Source organism: Ictalurus furcatus, chromosome 17 (genome assembly GCF_023375685.1).
Source record: "Ictalurus furcatus strain D&B chromosome 17, Billie_1.0, whole genome shotgun sequence".
NCBI classification, from domain to species: domain Eukaryota; kingdom Metazoa; phylum Chordata; class Actinopteri; order Siluriformes; family Ictaluridae; genus Ictalurus; species Ictalurus furcatus.
Window position 1 is genome coordinate 10,108,446 of NC_071271.1, and position 18,679 is coordinate 10,127,124.

Sequence of the window (18,679 nt, forward strand, 5' to 3'; positions counted from 1 at the left end):
AGCAATGCCACATGCAGAGACTATAAGGTTGAAATCAATGACGCATGAAGAGAGACCGGGGGCCTTGCTAGTGGTACATGTTGACAAAGAATTATTGGCAAATCCACACTGAGCACAACCTGAATATGATAGAGCTGACACATTGGTTTTAAAGAGTATGATACACTTACACAATATACACAAGATATGCAAATGTAACTTGTATTGCTAACACCATGGCATATTTGCACTTGAGCCACAAGGAGATGCCCATGATTGAAGATTCAACAGGCACAGAGGTATTACAGACAGCGCTGTAGACAGTATGTATTCACACATTTTCGCTCAAAGCAGTGGTCTCACAATAGGACCTGGTCTTAGTGTTAGGCAGCAACTTGCCATACGAACCAGTAGAAGACACAGATACTTACTGTAAGACAACATTCTTGCTAGGCATCACTATGGACATGCGATTCAGCACTGCATGGGCTGTTGGTCAGCATGCAGTGTAGTGTACTGTGATGTGGCCTAACCCAGCATTCCTGCCAGATAGATTGGCAGGTTAGTTAATCTTGTTAACCTATATCAGAACCACCGCATATTAACAAATCTATAAATTTATCTGGGATTGTAGATGAGAGTATGCCCAAGCTGGCGCTGAGTTCAGCGATGATTCTCAAGCTGGCAGGCTGTTTATGTGCTTTGGGGAGCACCATAAAGTAAATCTGCTACATAAAAACAGGTTAGCTTTAGATACAAATTGTAGACGCAGTTTTTCACAGATTGGTGAATCTCTGCCCGTTTTTACTTCTGAAAGACTCTGCCTCTCTAAGACACTCTTTTTATACCCAATCATTTTACTGACCTGTTATCAATTACCCTCCAGCTGTTTCTTTTTAGTAACACTTACTTTTCCAGGCTTTTGTTGCCCTGTCCCAACTTTTTTGAGACATGTTGAATCTGACCATCAAATTCAAAATAACCATTTTCTTAAAATGGTACATTTGCTCAGTTTAAACATTTGAAATGTTTTCGATGTTCTACTGTGAATAATATATGGGTTTATGAGATTTGCAAATCATTGTCTTCTGTTTTTATTTACATTTTACACAGCGTCCCACCTTTTTTGGAATTGGGGTTGTATATCAATGTATCTAACCTTGGGTCATAGCTTCATGTAATCTATGCAGTCATTAAACTTTGAGGGGTGAGGTTCTGTCAAAAGACGGTCATTGCTATGGAACCATATGCATTTTTTTAGCCATTTTTTCAAGTTTACTATCACATTATCAGCTAGGAACATATGTTAATTTGACTATAAACACCGGAGTTTGGAAATGTAAAGCAGGCTTCCTGTATGAGCCAGGCCAGACTTCTGCGTTCACGAAAAAGGTGGCTATTTTACTTGCCTTTTTTCACATTGTTGCTTTTGTCGTGGTCAAGAATTAATGCATGGTCCTGAAGCAGATGGAGCAGCCAAAAAAGGTATGTGACATTCAAAACTCGCCAATACAGTGAGATTTACAAACCTATTATGGTCCCAACTTTTTGACATATTCCTTACGGCTTTACAGCAATGTGGATGTGACAAGTGCCAGGGCTACAGTGGCAAGAAAACACTCCCTGATATGAGGAACAAGACTCAAAAGGGAGCCCATCCTCTTTGGGAACACAGTTGTATGTATAGTATGTGGAAAAGGAAATCAGTGTTACAGTACATATGATAAAACGTTGCAGACTATTTGGTATGATCTTATTGTGAATAGGAATTATGGGATGAGCACAGGATAGTCTTTATTATTAACTTGCCAGAGCCATATCTTCCTGCAGTTCTCGCCTGGTTTCCCACTGAAGCTAAGCACGGTTGAGGCTGGCCAGTACTGGGATGGGAGACCTCCTGGGGAAAACCAAGGTTGCTGCTGGAAGTGGTATTAGTGTGCCCAGGAGGGGGTGCACACCCTGTGGTCTGTGTGGGGTCTAATGCCCCAGTATAGTGACAGGGACACTATACTGTAGAAACAGCATGGTCTTTTGGATGAGACGTTAAACCGAGGTCCTGACTGTCTGTGGTCATTAACAATCCCAGGACTTTATATATCGTAGGCGTATAACCCCAGTGTCCTCGCGAAAATCCCCCATTGGCCTTTCTCTATCATGGCCCCCTAATAATCCCCATCTCTGAATTGGCTGCATCACACTCTGCTCTCCACCAATGTTTATTTTGTGAAAGAAAGATGTGTATGTACATGTGCACGTAAATGTATGGGCATGTGTCTTTGAGAAAAGGGCTTCACTCAGGCTCTTCATGATAATTGAGGTATTTTTTTTCTTTCTAAAAGGACTAGTAAAAGAGCCTAATGGTTTATTTGACTTTCAATATGTACAGATGCTTCAGGCAAAGTAAAAAAAAAAAAAAAAAAAGCCATTGTGGAGCAATTTCAGCACGATCTAATCTCATTTGTCATGACCTGATTACCATCTTCTTTATACTACCACATACTACACAGCCTAGAATGTCCTGAAACATATGTGATACTCTGTAACTCCAATGTTTTTTTTGTTCGGTGGAGAGTTTTGGGTCTGAAAGGCAATCACCAGAACTGAGCACACATACCACACAAATGATTTTTTTGTCCTTTGGGCGAGAGTAATCATATTGTAGCCCAGGCCTGTTTGTGGTAAGCCAGTGTTAACTGTAAAAACTGTACTGTTGAAGCCTGGGTACGTTCTTAATAGCTCTGAAAAGCATACTGTGTTGTAGAGATCGCTCGCCAGGGACATCTTTGCTGAAAATAGCGTGTCTTTGAGGCAGTAGGTATCATTCACGATTTTATGATACAGTATGTCAGACAGACAGTAAAAAGCTTTTCTCACCCAGCAAAATCATAATTGATCTCTCAGAATGTTCTGTATTCTCCCAGAGAAGAGGCTCTTCACAGAAATGCTAACCCTATGCTCCCATATGGACTTCCCCTTTCCATATGTAAATTCATTTCCTCTTCATTTGTCCTTCTTACACATCCAACCAGGCGATTCCATCATGCTGCGTTTGCAGAAAATTCATTTCATCTGTTTGTTTTGCAAATCAGCCCCTGTGAGGATTTTTTAGCTTCATTTACAGAAGGTTGCTTTATTATTCTTCCACCAAAAGAAAAGGGTTAATGTGTAGTCAGCCCACGAAAACACTGCTCTTTAATAAGCCTGGTTTAGGGCAACCAGTCCAGCCGGCACACTCGAGCGCTCATTGCAGTCTGGGAGTGATGAAAATTTGCATTTATATTGTGCCGTGCACGTGCCACAATGGAATCGCAGTAGGAGGGTCAGTGCAGTGCCGAAAGGTAACGTGCGTCCCCGATTTAATGAACTGACGAACAGAATGGAAGGATTTGCATTAATTGTGTATTTTGGCTCTGAGCTACAGACTTTTTTCTTGTTGTGTGAACTTCCCAGGTTCATGTTGCACATAACCAGTGCTTGAAATGAAAAAGAAAAGTGCCAATACTCCCCTTATTCACATGATGGCATATGTATCAGCCGGTATCAACTAATCATGAAGTATTACATTCTGAATTTCTACAGTGAATAACAGATACTAGGAGATATCACTGATGTTCACAACATAAATTTATTTACTCAAAGGGACAGCCATTTGCCAAACTATGAATATTATAATACTGAATAATAATACTGTATATAATAATTTGATTGTGTAATCTGTATTTTACTGTAATAATGTAATAATATAATAATGCAACATGTGTATGAGACTATAATGTATATTATTAGTTTTAATATTACTATATTATGTGTGTGTCACGTATCGTGACGGAGCGGAGATAGGACGGATGCAAGTGCAGTATGAACAGTGTTTATTTTAAAGGAGAGACAGGCAGACAAATCCAAAACGTGATCCATAAACGTAATCCAAAACAGGCGAAGGTCAGGCGATCGGCAAACAGGCATACACAGGGTTAAACATGAAACAAGGTCGTGGTCACGGAAAACAGGGTCGATAAACAAAACGAGAAACATGAACTATGACGAGGACCAGCTGAGGGCAATACAGACACACGTGAAATCCCAGCCAATGACAGAACAGGGAGGAGACATGACAGAAACATAAACAAAACACACGTGTCCAGATGTCACTACTGTCAACAATGGAAAAGCAGGTGCTCGCGCATTCGCGCCTAGAGCACGCTGCTTCAAGGGGAAATCATGACAGAGTGTAGGTACTAGTGTGTGTGTGTGTGTGTGTGTGTGTGTTGTGTTTTTATACTTCTAGTTATAGTATCTTTTTAAGTATGTCTGTAGCATTCAGATGTAAACAGGATCAGAATTTCATTGTGTAGTTACTGCACGTACAATGAAGAACTTGAAATTGATTTCAAAAGGCAAACTAACAGTCGGGCATCTTTACTGATGTTATTGTTAGCACCATAGTTGGCTGCGGTAGCTGAAGGCATTTTGGCTGATAATGATAATGAGTCTTTATTGATCACACATACATATGCACAGTGAAATTATTTTCTTCGCATACTCCAGCATGTCAGGAAGTTGGGGTCAGAGCGCAGGGTCAGCCATGATACAGCTCCCCTGGAGCAGAGAGGGTTAAGGGCCTTGCTCAAGGGCCCAACAGTGGCAGCTTGGCAGCGCTGAAGCTTGAACCCCCGACTTTCCGATCAGTAACCTAGAGCCTTAACCGCCAAGCCACCACTGCCCCGTGATGATGCTACATCAACAAGTTCCTTGCTGCTAAGAGTGGCGCAAACGTTAGCTAGCTGCTCCCGGCCTGCGTTTAGTAACTTTGTGGGTTCTGGTTCAAGCTCTGTTGTGTCATTGTCTGACTCACACATTCTTTTTATGCCCTTTTGGAGCCAGGCCAACATTATAGGCATTAGCGTTACTTAGCATTAATGTTACATTACTTAGACTAGCATTAACTTTATGTTACATAACATTAAACTATTATTTATCTTGAGACTTGTAAAGAGAACAGGAACAGGCAAGCATCAACGTAGTTCCCCCTGGGTAATGTAGTTTATGTAGTGTGATTATGATTCTCCCAGAACCTAATTTGGAGAGAGCAGAAAATAGTACCCGCAGCTTGTGAGAAGCTGGTATGCAAGAAAAAGTCACAGTGCACTAAAGAGTAAAGTGTAGAAGTGCCGATACCGCGTACCAGTGAGTACTGGCCCACTTCGAGCACTGTACATATTTGTTTGTTATAACGTAATGAATAAAGTTAGGCTGCATGGGTTCTCAGCTATGTTCCATAAGCAGATACGCTGCTTTTATGGTCATGGGTTAGGTTTATTAAACTTTTAGTAAGCAGTGGCTTAGCTGGTGAGGTTTGAGCCAGAGAGCAAATCAAACTTCAGACCTGCAGTAGCAGTCCTGCAGTCATAAGAACGTTACTATAGCAATGAGCAGGGTGAACATGTCTCCTTGGCATTTTAAATTGGCCCTCAGTGGTACCCAAGTGCAGAGGCCTGGGTTTAAATGAAAAACTCTTTACAGTCTAGCAGTTTGAACCAGCCATGAGTACAACATTCTATTTCAATATCGGTCTCATCAAAGTATGCCACGCACACTGTCTCCTTCTTTTTTTGTTTTTTTATTGAAAGACCATTATAGCAAAAAAAAAAGGGAAAAAAGTAATTTTCAAAAGCTTTTACATGCCTGGCTTCACTCAGCAAAGCCTGTTTGTCCCCAAGGTGACTATCTTCTGCGACTGATGTAGAGTTCCCTGTAAATAATTTTAACCGCCCCTGCATAAAAACTCTCTTAGAAAGGCATGTGTTATAAAGAACACAGATGACAAGATGAAATATTGGCAGCTCCTTTCTAGTGATTCTAGACTGATGAATAAATCTTGGCTTACATCAAATACACTCTCTCAGCTGTGTGAGCAAACAAATCATAGATTAGGAGCAAACTGTTTTTTGGTTGTTGTTTTTTTGAGGCAGTCTTCTCAGACTTGCAGACTGGCTGAAGTGCCAGCTGGGCTGATCTCTAGCAATGTGTCTTTGCAGGAGAATCCTTACGTGATGCTGAAAGCCAACTACCAGGAGCTGGAGGGGAATGAGCGCTATGAGGGTTTTTGCGTGGACATGCTGAAGGAGCTGGCCGACATCCTGAAGTTCAACTACCGCATTAAGCTGGTGAGCGATGGAGTGTACGGTGTCCCGGGTGCCAATGGAACCTGGACGGGAATGGTGGGCGAGCTCATCGCCCGGGTGAGTTCCAGTGAAACAGGGTGACACTAATGTAGTTTACAATCCTGAGCCATTAATAGCAGTGATAGACAACATTTTACACTACATACTGGGCAACACCTTAGGTTGATAACTCTAGGCTAAGGAAATAACTGAATATGAATACCTTATTTGGAATGAACTGATAATACAAACACAGACACAAACAGGAAGCATAATAGTTTTTTTTCTCTTCAAAAAGCTTGCACAGAAATGAATGTAAAATCAAGCAAATTCTGCAATATTCGGAGGAGTTTATACAATTTTTCAGAATTACCGCAGATTTTCCACAGATTTGGGCCAAGCCGTGTCGTTTGACAAAATCAAGCATTTTTTTCTCTGCGGAATCCTGTACGGACTGAGAAATGCCAACTGATTGAGATGATCATTGGGTGAGCAGTCGGATACAAAGCTCATGGACTTGAATAAGCAGGACAAAGAAACACAAACAAAGCATTTACAGCGTTCATTCATTCATCCTTAGTAACTGCCTGGTCAGGGTCATGGCGGTTTAAATTAGGCTACTAGTTTGTTTATTGTAGTTTGTAGACTGTTTGTATATTTTGGAAAATAGAAAATAAATTTGTTAGAACATGTCTGGAGCAGGTACAGACAAACATAATTGTGTGATTTGGATTAAAAGAAACAGTCCCAGGTATACAACTCTATTTCAAAGAGAAAAAAGGGGGAAAATCCAGGTTAGGCCACGTTGTCAGGAAGGTATTGAGGAGGCGGATACAAGAAACACAATCAGTGAAACATGAACAAGAAACAGTGAGGCTAGACAACAACATCAACATGTTAGGAATAAAGGTGATAAAGACTAAAGAATAAAGATTTCTAAACAATAAATGACTTGAATACCTGTGCTAATAAGACAACAACATGATACAAGGGCTCGTGGTCATGTGACATGGTGCATGCAGTGAGCCCGTGATGTGCAGTTTTTGTGCAGCCCGTGATTGTGATGTGCAGCCCGTGATTGTGAGTACAGTAGTCCAGCTCTGTATTGGCACTACCTTAACACCTGCACACTTACACACTCGTATACAGATACAAAAAGGAATGACTTACCCTTATTTTAGGCGGTGACATTTGTTTACTAAAATGTCTTAAATTCAGGTTTATCATCAGATTAAATTCCTCACAGTGTTGCAGTCGAGCCTTTTACTTCCCAGACGTCCCATTATTTGTGACATCTTGCCAAATCACACAGGGTTACCTGTTTAAAAGCTGCTGAACTTCCCAGTATCAGGCGCTGATAAAGCAAGCGATAACGATAATGTTTACGCTTTCCTCTCAGGCATTCCTCTAAGGTTGCTTGTCCTAATGAATTTCAATTAGCCCTTCCGGTCCTTAACAGACACCCACACAGATGTGTTTAAAGAGGCTCAGTTGAGCATGAAGGCTATTAATCCTCTTCCGACACCCACTAACCCACACTTGATAGAAATTTCATATGCTGTAAATTCCATTCAAAGCCATTGACCTTTTCAGCGGTGAGGTTATTCATTTAAAAATAGTCACATCAGGCTACTTGATTTATTCAAGTGTTGTTGTTTTTTTTTGTCAGGTCTTCTTTGCAGGGCATTGTATAATTTTAACAGGAGTTGAAAGCATTGAGGTGATCTGCTTGTTTGGGGAACTGAGTTGTAAAGTGAAGTTTTTTGGAGTTCTTGCACTTAGTTTGAAGAGGCGGAATGGCTTTTGTGAAGTTATCTGTCTTAATTCTGCAGGTTAATGGAGGGCAAAGCCATTAGCAAAATAAAGCAAAGAGTGCCGCCTCTTATTACCGTCCCAGTTAGTTCTTTTAATATATGTGCTCTATATGCTCTGTACAGCTGACCTTCAGGATGCCCACTAAATTTAATTGTGTCACACATGCACAATGGCGGTCAAGGGAAAAGAAGTGTAAGGGTGCCTTGTGTGATACTTCCTTCAACTCCTGACTCATTTCTTTCACATGGATTAGTTGCTGTGAACTTCTGAACTGGCATGTGCTTTTGTCTCAATGCCAAACATTCTAGGATGAAAGACAGCAGTATCATACATTATAATAAATGTTGGGATGAGCCTTTTGTTCCAGTAATTACACAGTCAGCTTCTTTGTCCAGCCACCAAGCTCAGCCTGACTCCTGTGTGTTTAGGGAGGTTTGGTGCAGCCTGCAAAAGAACATGTCTCAGAAGGAATCAGAAATGCCACATTGTGAACCTAAGTAAATGCATTATTCAACACAGATAGCAGTGACTTTGCCACAAAGATGGGAAGGGGTGTGTGTGGGGGGTGGGAGGTAGGGGGATCAATCAATCCAAGCTTGACTCTGCTGAAAGTCGTAAATGTGTGGCAGAGTGAAGAAAGGGTATGGCAGTGAATTATTTAACCACATACACAATCAGTCATTTAATTCTTGCTGCTTTGAAAGTAGAATATTGCACTAATCAATATTAATGTAAAACAGAAGGATGGGTATTTCAGCTGTGTTTATTGATTAATATTTCTTTCACTATGGATAAGGATTTGTTTTGGTATTTGTTTATCCCACACAGTTCCTTCATTTCAGTGGAGGCTGTAAAACTATCGATCAACCTTTTTTTTTTTTGTAAGGGACTGATGCATATAGAAATTGCTTGTAGTGATATTGGATTTTAAATAAATATATTATAAGAAATCAAATATGAATTAGTACCAGTACGAGAGTACGAGTGTGGCCTCTAGAGGCGAAATAAAAACTGACAAATTTTGTTGTGTTATTTGAAGTGTTTTTTAAATTCATTTCGGATGTCTCTATTTTTATTTGTTAATATGGATTATTACTTTTTGGTTCCATTTGGATGTATATCTTTTATTTACTTTAATATTTATTAATAGTTAATATATATTATATATTTTTTTCATTTTTAAAAAGTACAGTACAAATGGTACAGTCAGTACTGTTTATTTTTGTAATAAAACAGTATTTTACTTTGAGTGTTATGTTTTCATTTGGTATTAATTTTAAAAACTGTAGGTTGATTAATCTGTTATCGTCAGGTACGGCCCAACTAGTGATTGGTATCGGTAAAATCCACTATCGGTTGACCTCTAATAGGGTATACAGCATAAACCTGTCCCTCAAGGTTAATCTTGTACTATAGTTTATATTGGTTTAGTAAGAATTTTATACTACCCATTCTTCTTTGTTTCACAATTTTTAAATGTGTGCAAAGACACATATTGTGTGTGTTTTTTTTGTTGTTGTTTTGTTTTGTTTTGTTTTTTTTCAATAATCTACATGTTGGCTGAAAAACAGTTTTAATTTCATAATGGTCTAAATTGCTTGATACTGGTTAATTCTATTTTAGTGAGGGTTCAACTGGTAAAGATTATAGCCAAGTTATTTTACTACCAAAATATTAATATTATTATACTTTTGTCAACCATATTGTAAACTAGTGTTAATGGCTTTTTCTGATTTTTTTTTAGACATCCTCACTTAAAATGTTTCTATTTATCTAAATAAGGCAGGAATGATAGCAAATCATTTTTAAAAAACTTTTTTAATGTAAAAAGTCATAATTATATTATTTAACTTAATTATAGAACTTCATTAAATAAAAGTATTTCTTGTGAAAAGAAAGCATGAATACTGTTAACTCATATGTATTGTAAAGTTTAAAAAATAGGAATATAACTGCAGCATAAAACTATTATTTGAATCATTTGCTATTTACAACTGTGTGATCAGATTAGACAATTAATGAAGCAGTTCAATATTTTATTTGATCACATCTCAAAGCAGAACAAAGAAAGACATTTTTTTAAAAAATGCATCTCCTGCAAATTTCAGACCAGTGAAAATGAAACCAGGAGATTAATTTGGTCGGGTTTGACAACAACCGCCGGACTTCTGGTTCTGCAGGTCGGCGTAGTTGTGACTAGCACTAATATTACAGAAAATGTCTCCAATATCAACCCAGTATACATATGTACTTTTTGAACATCCCATTCCAGATTTAGTCCCTCTTTGCTATTATAATAACCTCCAGTCTTCTGGAAAGGTTTCCCACTAGATTTTGGCATGTGGCTGTGGAGATTTGTGCTCATTGAGCACAAGAACATTAGTGAGGTCAGACACTGATGTTAGGTGAGAATGCCTGGGGCAATCCAGTTAACCTCAAACGTGTTTAGTGGGGTTGAGGTCAGGGCTCTGTGCAGGCCACTCCAGTTCTTCCACTCCAATCTTGGCAAAGCATGTCTTCATGGAGCTTGCTTTGTGCATGGGGGTATTGTCATACTGGAACATGTTTGGGCCCTTAGTTAGTACCCTTAGTAGGGAAATTGTAATGCTACATCATACAAAGACATGTTATACAGTTGTGCACTTCCAACTTTGTGGCAACAGTTTCAGAAAGTGCCCACAAACTGTTGGCCACATAATGTATTTGCTACATAATGTATCAATTACCCATATGTATAAACACTTTACTTGTTTCTCAGCATGAAGCTTTGTGTGATTTATAGTGTTCATCAACCAGTATGAGAGCTATAGGTCACATTAGAAGTGTAAAAGACATCTAAGACCTCCTAAACGAGGTCCCTATTATCAGTTTAGGGTCATTCCATCACAAGTAGTCCAGTACGGGTTACTCGACTGTTTTTAATTTTCCTATTTTTTTTTTTTTTTTTGAGTGATTACCTATATGTATTGGCATTGCAAAATCACCGGGGACAGCCATGTTTGTGTCATGGAACACAACAAATTTTGGTTATACAGCTGTTTACCGAAACATCTTGTCTCAGGATAGTCCTAGCTCCCTGGAAGAAAATCTGATCTCTAGAGCACATTAGAAGGTACATTAGAAAGTAACGCTCAAGATTGCTCATCATTCCACTTTCAGGGTCAATTTATAATGGGAAGGGTTTGAGTCTCAATATAAATTTTTTCAGGGGGTACCAAGGTAAGTACAGTGCGCATGCAGAACATTTCAGGTTTGAGACTTCTCGTTTTTTTATTATTATTATTGGGACGAGGAAGTGCCATTTTTTAAAAAATTTCCCTCACTTTTGTGTTGAATATCTTTGGTGGGGGACCAGATACAAACCTGAAATTTTCACAGAAATAAGCCCTCTATAGTACCATTCTGTTGTAAAAATTGTGAGTTTGTGGTTGGAGGTGATCTCTGCAGGACAGTGGACCTCAAGGGCCACATTTGAAGAACTAGTCTGATCTATCATGTTGGCACATGGGTACAGTTGGTATGTGTGAATAGATCTTATCCAAATATAGAATTACAGTGTTCAGCTGGGTGTTTTACAAATGAACAGTGTAATCATAAACAGAGCTGTGACTGCGGAGCTGTACCAACTGTACACCTGTACCAACATGATAGGTCAGCTGTATAACCAAAATTTGTTGTGTGCCGTGACACAAAGATGGCCAGCGTAGTTAAACCAAATAAAATTAAAAATGAAAACCAATACATAGAGGTAATCACTCAAAAAAATAGAAAATTAAAAACAGTCAAGCAACCAATTTTGCAATTATTGGACCACTTGAGATGGAATGGCCCTTTAATAACTCAACAGACCACATGATACAACTGAGCAAAGAGCAGATTCCTGGTCCATCTTCAATAAGCCAGATTTCTGCTTTCTATTTTCTTCTGTCTGTGTCATGGCTATATAGTATCTTGCACCCAATTCTAATAAACGTTGTTTTCTTTGCAGCCAAACTGCAGTCTGCTTTTCTATAAACAAGAATCCCTCAAAGTCAACAAGGCCCTAATTCCTCCTTGTGTAAAATCCAGACACTATTGGCTGAAACACTGAGTGCAAACTGTATTCGAGATACTGCTTTTCAATGTGTGAGCCCCACAATCCGCTTATGTGGAAGGCAGAGGAAGCGCAGCGGAGGCTTGTAGGATCGCCTCTGGGAGTGGAAAATCCCACACAGATGTACTTTATTAGTTGGGCTAAGCTTCCACACTATGCCCAACAGCTCTAGATACCATGTCAAGTAATTTATCATGACAGCCTGCCCTTCCCTAAAAACACTGCTGTTGTTCTCCCACTGTGCAGTAGTCACTGCAATATAGGTTACTGTAGTGTCTTTATTTAAGCAAACACGTTTATTTGGCACAAGGTATTTTGACTATTTTGTCATAATCATCATATTTCCACTAAGACTTGCCGTGTATATGTAACTGTGTCTGCATGTGTGTTTGTTGCAGAAGGCTGATCTAGCCGTGGCCGGCCTGACCATCACAGCCGAGAGAGAGAAGGTCATTGATTTCTCCAAGCCCTTCATGACACTGGGGATTAGTGTCATGTACCGAGTACATTTGGTAAGGACACTAGGGCGACTCCGCCTACACCACCTCACTTCCCACACTACAGACCACATTAGTCAGTGTGCTGCAAAGAAAGAAGCACTTTGGCTTGTCTAGTTGATGAAAGATTTCCCTTGGTAATGCCTTGCATATGGCTGTATTGAGTAATAAATGTAAAAGTTCTGAGAGACTACACAGTTTCTTGATAATCAGGATGTCCTGCATGCTAATGCACCACAGTACCGCACTGCAGGATGCACACACACACACACACACACACACACACACACACACACGCATACAGCATCAGGCTGTTTCTTAACTCAAAGGTGGGAAGAAGGGAAGAAGAGGTGGGTGATTCAGATAGACAGACAGTGTGTGTGTGAGAGAGAAACAGTGATTGAGGACAACTGGAAAAGGGAGAGATAGAGCAAGCGAGTCAAGCAAAGAGAAGCAAACAGAGGCAGTGAAAAAGCTAGGGGGATGACAGAAGCTACATGTCATGTGGGTCTGACACAAATAAATAAGGGTGAGATGAAGCGATTAAAGTAGCTCTAGCACACTGTAGAGTGATTTAGTGACTCAGTCTCTCTTCAGCATCCTCTGCTTCACTTTGGCCTTTAGAAAATCTCTCTGTCTTATCCAGCTCTGCAGCACCATTCAATACCTGAACGCCAGGCTGCATTTGCCCTTATTTAGATCTAATCCAATTGCTATTGATCTTGTGTCCCATGATTCCTATACAGATCCACTTTTCCCCTATTCTGAGCTTCAAATGAAATTTTGCATGTGATCAATGATGATAGAAAATGGAATCAAATGTGGCTTGGATTACATGCTGAGGAATGCTGCTTTATCAACCCCAGTGTGCAATGTGCCGTGTTATAGTGCATACAGAATGGAGTGTGTTGAATGAGCTGATGTAGGAGTCACTGCTCTAAAGCTGCCTATAGATAATAAGCATTTTTGCGCAAGGCTGGGTGTGCAGTACAGATGATGAGAGGCTGCCACGTTGCTAACTACCAAGTTTGGAGCAGTGTTTCACTACTGGTACTGTTTATTAACAGCTAGTTTGGAAATGCCCCACCATAATGTGGTTTATTTACATGCAATTTTGCAAAAACAATGTTTCATATTAATTAAAAATATTTTTTTAAAAAGAAAGAAAAAAATGCCCGGCCTCATCAGTGTAGCCTATCATTGCTATTTAGTACAGATCTGCTAGAAGAATTTTTTTTTCTTCCTGTATCATAGTAAATGCTTAAAGATGATGTACATTTGACAAAGCATCAAAACCAAGCCATCTAACAATATTATGTTCTCAGAACATTTTCGATATGTTACAGTTCTCAGACATTTACACCACAGCACTGTTGAATTCTTGAATCTACTGCTCTTTAACAGCAGCTCTGACAGTAGCAGCAGGTGCAATTCAAATCACAGATTTTCAATATAGTACTCATTCTTATACCTTTTTTTAGGTAAAACCCCATTCATATGGGCATGTATGATGGACTATCTGCTACAGTACAATCAAAGCTTTCTTAAGCTTTCTGTAAGGAAAAGTTTATTTAATGTTTTATAGTGTCAGGGACTCAGGTCTTTGCAACAGTCAGAAAGAGTCATGTTCAAAGTTCAAGAGTTTATAGGAGTGTGAATAGGCTGTGTATAATAATAGGTGGCTATTGTCCTTAATGATGTTGTTGATCCTCCTGATGACCTTGGCCTGGTAGAGGCTCTCCAGCCTTGGCAAGACTGTTCCAAAGATGGTTTGGGCAGCTGTCACCACCCACTGTAGAGTCATACGGTCCTGAAAAGTTTTCCACCATGGGAGAGTCTTCGCAGAAAAATGGTCGCCCTATCATCCGGAGATCGTGACGGCCACAGACATACATGGCCGTGAGTCCAAGAGAGCAAAATTGGCTGTGCTGTGTGGGTGGGAGGGATGGCATACTCTCTCTTGGTTGTCAATCACAGTGACAGTAGCCAGTTCTGGGCATCTGTGAGCTTATTCATTCAGAAGGGGTATGCGGATAGCGCTTTCCTCTGAGTGTGTTACGACATATGAGCATCATGAGAAGGAGTTTGGAAAGATTGCTGGCTTCACGCGTCTTACGTTAAGTACAAGTATGAATTAGAGATGCATCGATACTAAAAATTTCTCAGCCGATACCGATAACCGATTATTCAGAGTGATAGCGACCGATAGTGATACCAATAGTTCTGCCTTTTATGCCTTCTTTTGAATTAATAATAATTAATTACGAAATGTAAATAAAAACTTTATTCTCTCCATCTCAACAAGTTGTTTCACAGTAACTAGTCTCATAAACGGACAACACATTACTCTAATTAACATTAACACATGAACTAAATTCTGAAGATTAAAGTAAGATTTCTTAACTTATTGAATGTTATTAATTCATATTAACATTGAATGAATTCTAAAAAAAAAAAAAACCTCCTGTTAGGCTTCACATTCACTCACCACAAACAAAATCATTTCTACTTTATTACTGATATTGTTACTCATTACTCATTACTCATTACTTTATTACTGATACTGTTACTCATATTAACATTAACTGGATATGAAATATATTACTCGACAAATATATTTTTCTGTGCAATATATACTTTTTGTCAACTCATCTTCATTTAAATTTTTCAATGGTGTACTGGCCCTTTAATTCAGCGTGAGCAGCGCGGAAAAAAAAATTGACTCGATGTGGAAACTCCCGCTTCACTGCTGCAGCGTCCGGTGTTAAATTTTATCAGTGCAGAGATTACAGAGATTACAAACTGCAGTTTTGTCGTCATTCCACACAAGAGACATCTTCTTTACACACAGCCCAAATTTGATGGTTTTTCTCGCACTCTTTTGATTGACAGGATATAATCAGCCCTGATCATCAGATGTTTTTAAATTAAAAATTATTATTAGCCGACACATCGGTGCATCTCTAGTATGGATACATTAATATAAACCTGTGGTTTGAATCGAAGCTGAACTCCTGTGACCAGTCTGACCAATCAGAATTGAGAATTCAACAGCTCTCTGGTATGGTTCTCTATAAGCTGTACTGTAATAGCGCAACATCTATGTAGAGCCTGGCATTAGTAGCACAAATTGATTTTGCTTCTTAACATCTGTAGGCAGCTTTTATCCTAGTGTCCTGTTCACCGAAGAGCATCGGATGTCTCACTGACCCCGGATTATACATTTTACTTTTACAGCAGTACAAGCGCTACAGTTGTTTTATTCAGTGCCCAATGTGCAGTGGCTTACCTTTATCACAGATCTTTGTACTGCAAACAGTATTTATAAAAATAGACATGCAAAACCTCTTTACACATTTAGTTCACATGAGGAAGTGAAAATAAGTGATCTTTGCTTTCATATTTACAGTAAACACGTTTTCGTTTTTATTTCAGCTTGTTGCTGCTAGGTCAAAATAACCGCAATTTTAGGCATTTAGGAATATGATTAGCATCATAGAATTTATTAGAAGATAATTAGGAAAACTGCAGCAGGCATAGAGCAGCACATTCGGGTTAATTCTCCTGCTCCTGCCGCCACTTGGTACAGTGAAGCCTCTCTGGGGTAGGTTGTAGGAGGGTGAAGTATAAAGTGTGGGTGAATAAATAAATGACTAATTAGCACAATGAGTTAATTAAAGAGTTGCACCGGGAGCCATGGCAGAATCACGATCTGTCCCTGAAGGAGGTAAAAGCAGCCTTTCTGATGGATTGTGTACATGAATGTGTGTGTGAGAGAGATAAATAGCAAGAGATGCCCTAACTCCTACTGCACAGAGAGTAGGCGAGCATTTGTTCTAGAGAGCTGCAACAGCTATTCTTGTCTGTACCTGTTTGCTTTACCACATAAGAAACAAGATCTAGGCTGTGACCTTTTTAGTCATTTAATAAAACAGTGTTGGCCATATATATATATATATATATATATATATATATATATATATATATATATATATATATATATATATATATATATATATATATTTATTTTTAAATAAATTTAAACATCATCCAAGCCACCTACAGAATTCGGATCCCTGTATAAGATCGTGATGGAAGGCTAGCTGAATGTTAACCACGCATATTCCATCATCGCCACATGCAGCCGAAGTAAAATGCGTTACATAACACACCGAGATATCTGAGAGTATGAGTAGTGAATTTGCTCATAGCTGCTGCTTTGTTGGCCAGAATTTGTCTCAAAAGCCACCATCATTCTCAGTTCTCAGTGTCCGCGGTCTGATATAGAACACAATGTTTAAGCGCTGCTGAGAGCTGAGTGCTAATCACCCGCAAGCACAAGGATCACGGCACACGCAAATGAGCAACACGCTCCGCTTTCTTTCTTTTCACCACCCATTCCAGCTGGCTTCTGTTGCTGCAGTGCTGCTGCGCTGCGTTGATTGTGCCTTTGTGTAAACTAAAACTCGAGTTTAGCGCAAGGGCTGTAAACAAAGCGTTTTCTTTCGCTCGTAGCAGATTGCTGCTCGCAGCAGATTGCCGCTCGCAGTGCTGAACTTCAGTCAACAGACATATGCGAGCTCCCTCGGTGCTGCGCAACAATACAATTATTGTGCCAGCATAAAAGTGCGCGCTGGCACATTACACTGTGTTTAGTTAATTTCTCTGTGCCTTAATGTAGCTATATAATACTGCTGCAGCAAGAGGGATCATTGACCGCTTTGACGGTGAGCAGTTTGTATACACCAAGGGCACACAGGCATAAATACCGCTCTCACTATCTCTAACCCAACACTTCTATCATTCAGTTATACTAATATGGGAAGTGTTTAATTATTCCACCCCATGTTCCTGCTACTTATACAGATATATATAATTTTCATGATCAAGGCTTTGGAACTTTCCAACTAATTATATCAGAGGCTGAGCGTTTCATGTTTGCGCTTTAAACTCCCTGTGCTATTTCCAGCCACATCTCCAAGGTGTCTATATAAATTAAAGTGTGGTTTCTCAGACAGTAACTGCCTCACTGATAAGATACTGTTAAGTTGTTGTAACCTCTGATTGTATGTCCACCTGTAGAACAATCTGATTAATTGGTTCTGACTCTTGTGCAGAAGTGTTCTTCCTTTTCTGTTTACACCATTTAATTGGCCTTCAGTTGTGCATAAAATGAGTGTTTTTGAAGCCAGGGAAGCAAAAAAAGAATAATAAAAATAACAACAACACTGTACTTTTCATGTGGGGGCACAGTGCTTAGTGTTTAGCACGTTTGCCTCGTACCTCTGGGGTTGGGGGTCCGAATCCCGCCTCCACCCTGTGTGCACAAAATGAATGTTGAGAGCCCACAGAGCCCTGTGCTTCAGGGCTTTCCTCCAGGCACTCCAGTAGTCCAAAGACATACGTTGTAGGCTGATTTGCTATTTCCAAATTGTCCATAGTGTGTGAATGTTTGTGCGATTGTGTGCCCTGCAATCGATTGGTCCCCTGCCTTGTGCCCCGAGTTCCCTCTGATAGGTTTCAGGCTCCCCCATAACCCTGTGTAGGATAAACGGTATTGAAAATGCATGAATGGAAGTACTTTTCATGGAGCTTGGTGTCTTAAGACCATGTCATAAAAGTGTAATAGTCATATGCTGTCACAATTTTCCATGATATAATAATGCAGTAATATAAAAACTTAATTTTATTATTACTTCTTGATATGATGGCTGCTTTAAAGTTTGACGCAATGGCAGCTTATGTGCCTTTGAGTGTGTTTGCCGCATTTTGTAGTCATATCCATGCCTTTACATCTGCACTGTGGAGAGACCTCCAGTTTCCAGCCTTGTTAAAGTGCAGTCCTTGATGATGTGTGTCCTTGACTATTTTTTTATGTACTCTAGACAGCATATATTTTATGACATATATTATTTGCACTATGCTAGTGATTCCATGTACTACCATCTGAAGATCTTGATATTAGAAATAACAACAAAATGCTTTGTTGTGTTATCTCTTACGTATTGCTTGCTAAATATCACTATTGGTGCTCTAATGGGCATATATTGCATGCTTGGGGTCATTTAGGATTTTAGCAGAGACTTAGACCAATAATATCATGATGATAATGTCTAGCTCATAATCTTTTGTGT

The 18,679-nt window shown here is 39.4% G+C and overlaps 1 protein-coding gene across 1 annotated transcript in view; it reads left to right on the plus strand.

The window, feature by feature from the left end:
* Positions 1–215: 215 nt before the first annotated feature.
* The window catches only part of LOC128621715 (glutamate receptor ionotropic, kainate 4-like), a 40,621-nt gene continuing 22,157 nt past the window's right edge, over positions 216–18,679 (plus strand). The window contains exons 1-3 of the mRNA XM_053647670.1: positions 216–278; positions 6,015–6,218; positions 12,447–12,560. Of these exons, the coding sequence (XP_053503645.1) occupies positions 216–278; positions 6,015–6,218; positions 12,447–12,560 (381 nt within the window). The remainder of the gene's footprint in view (positions 279–6,014; positions 6,219–12,446; positions 12,561–18,679) is intronic.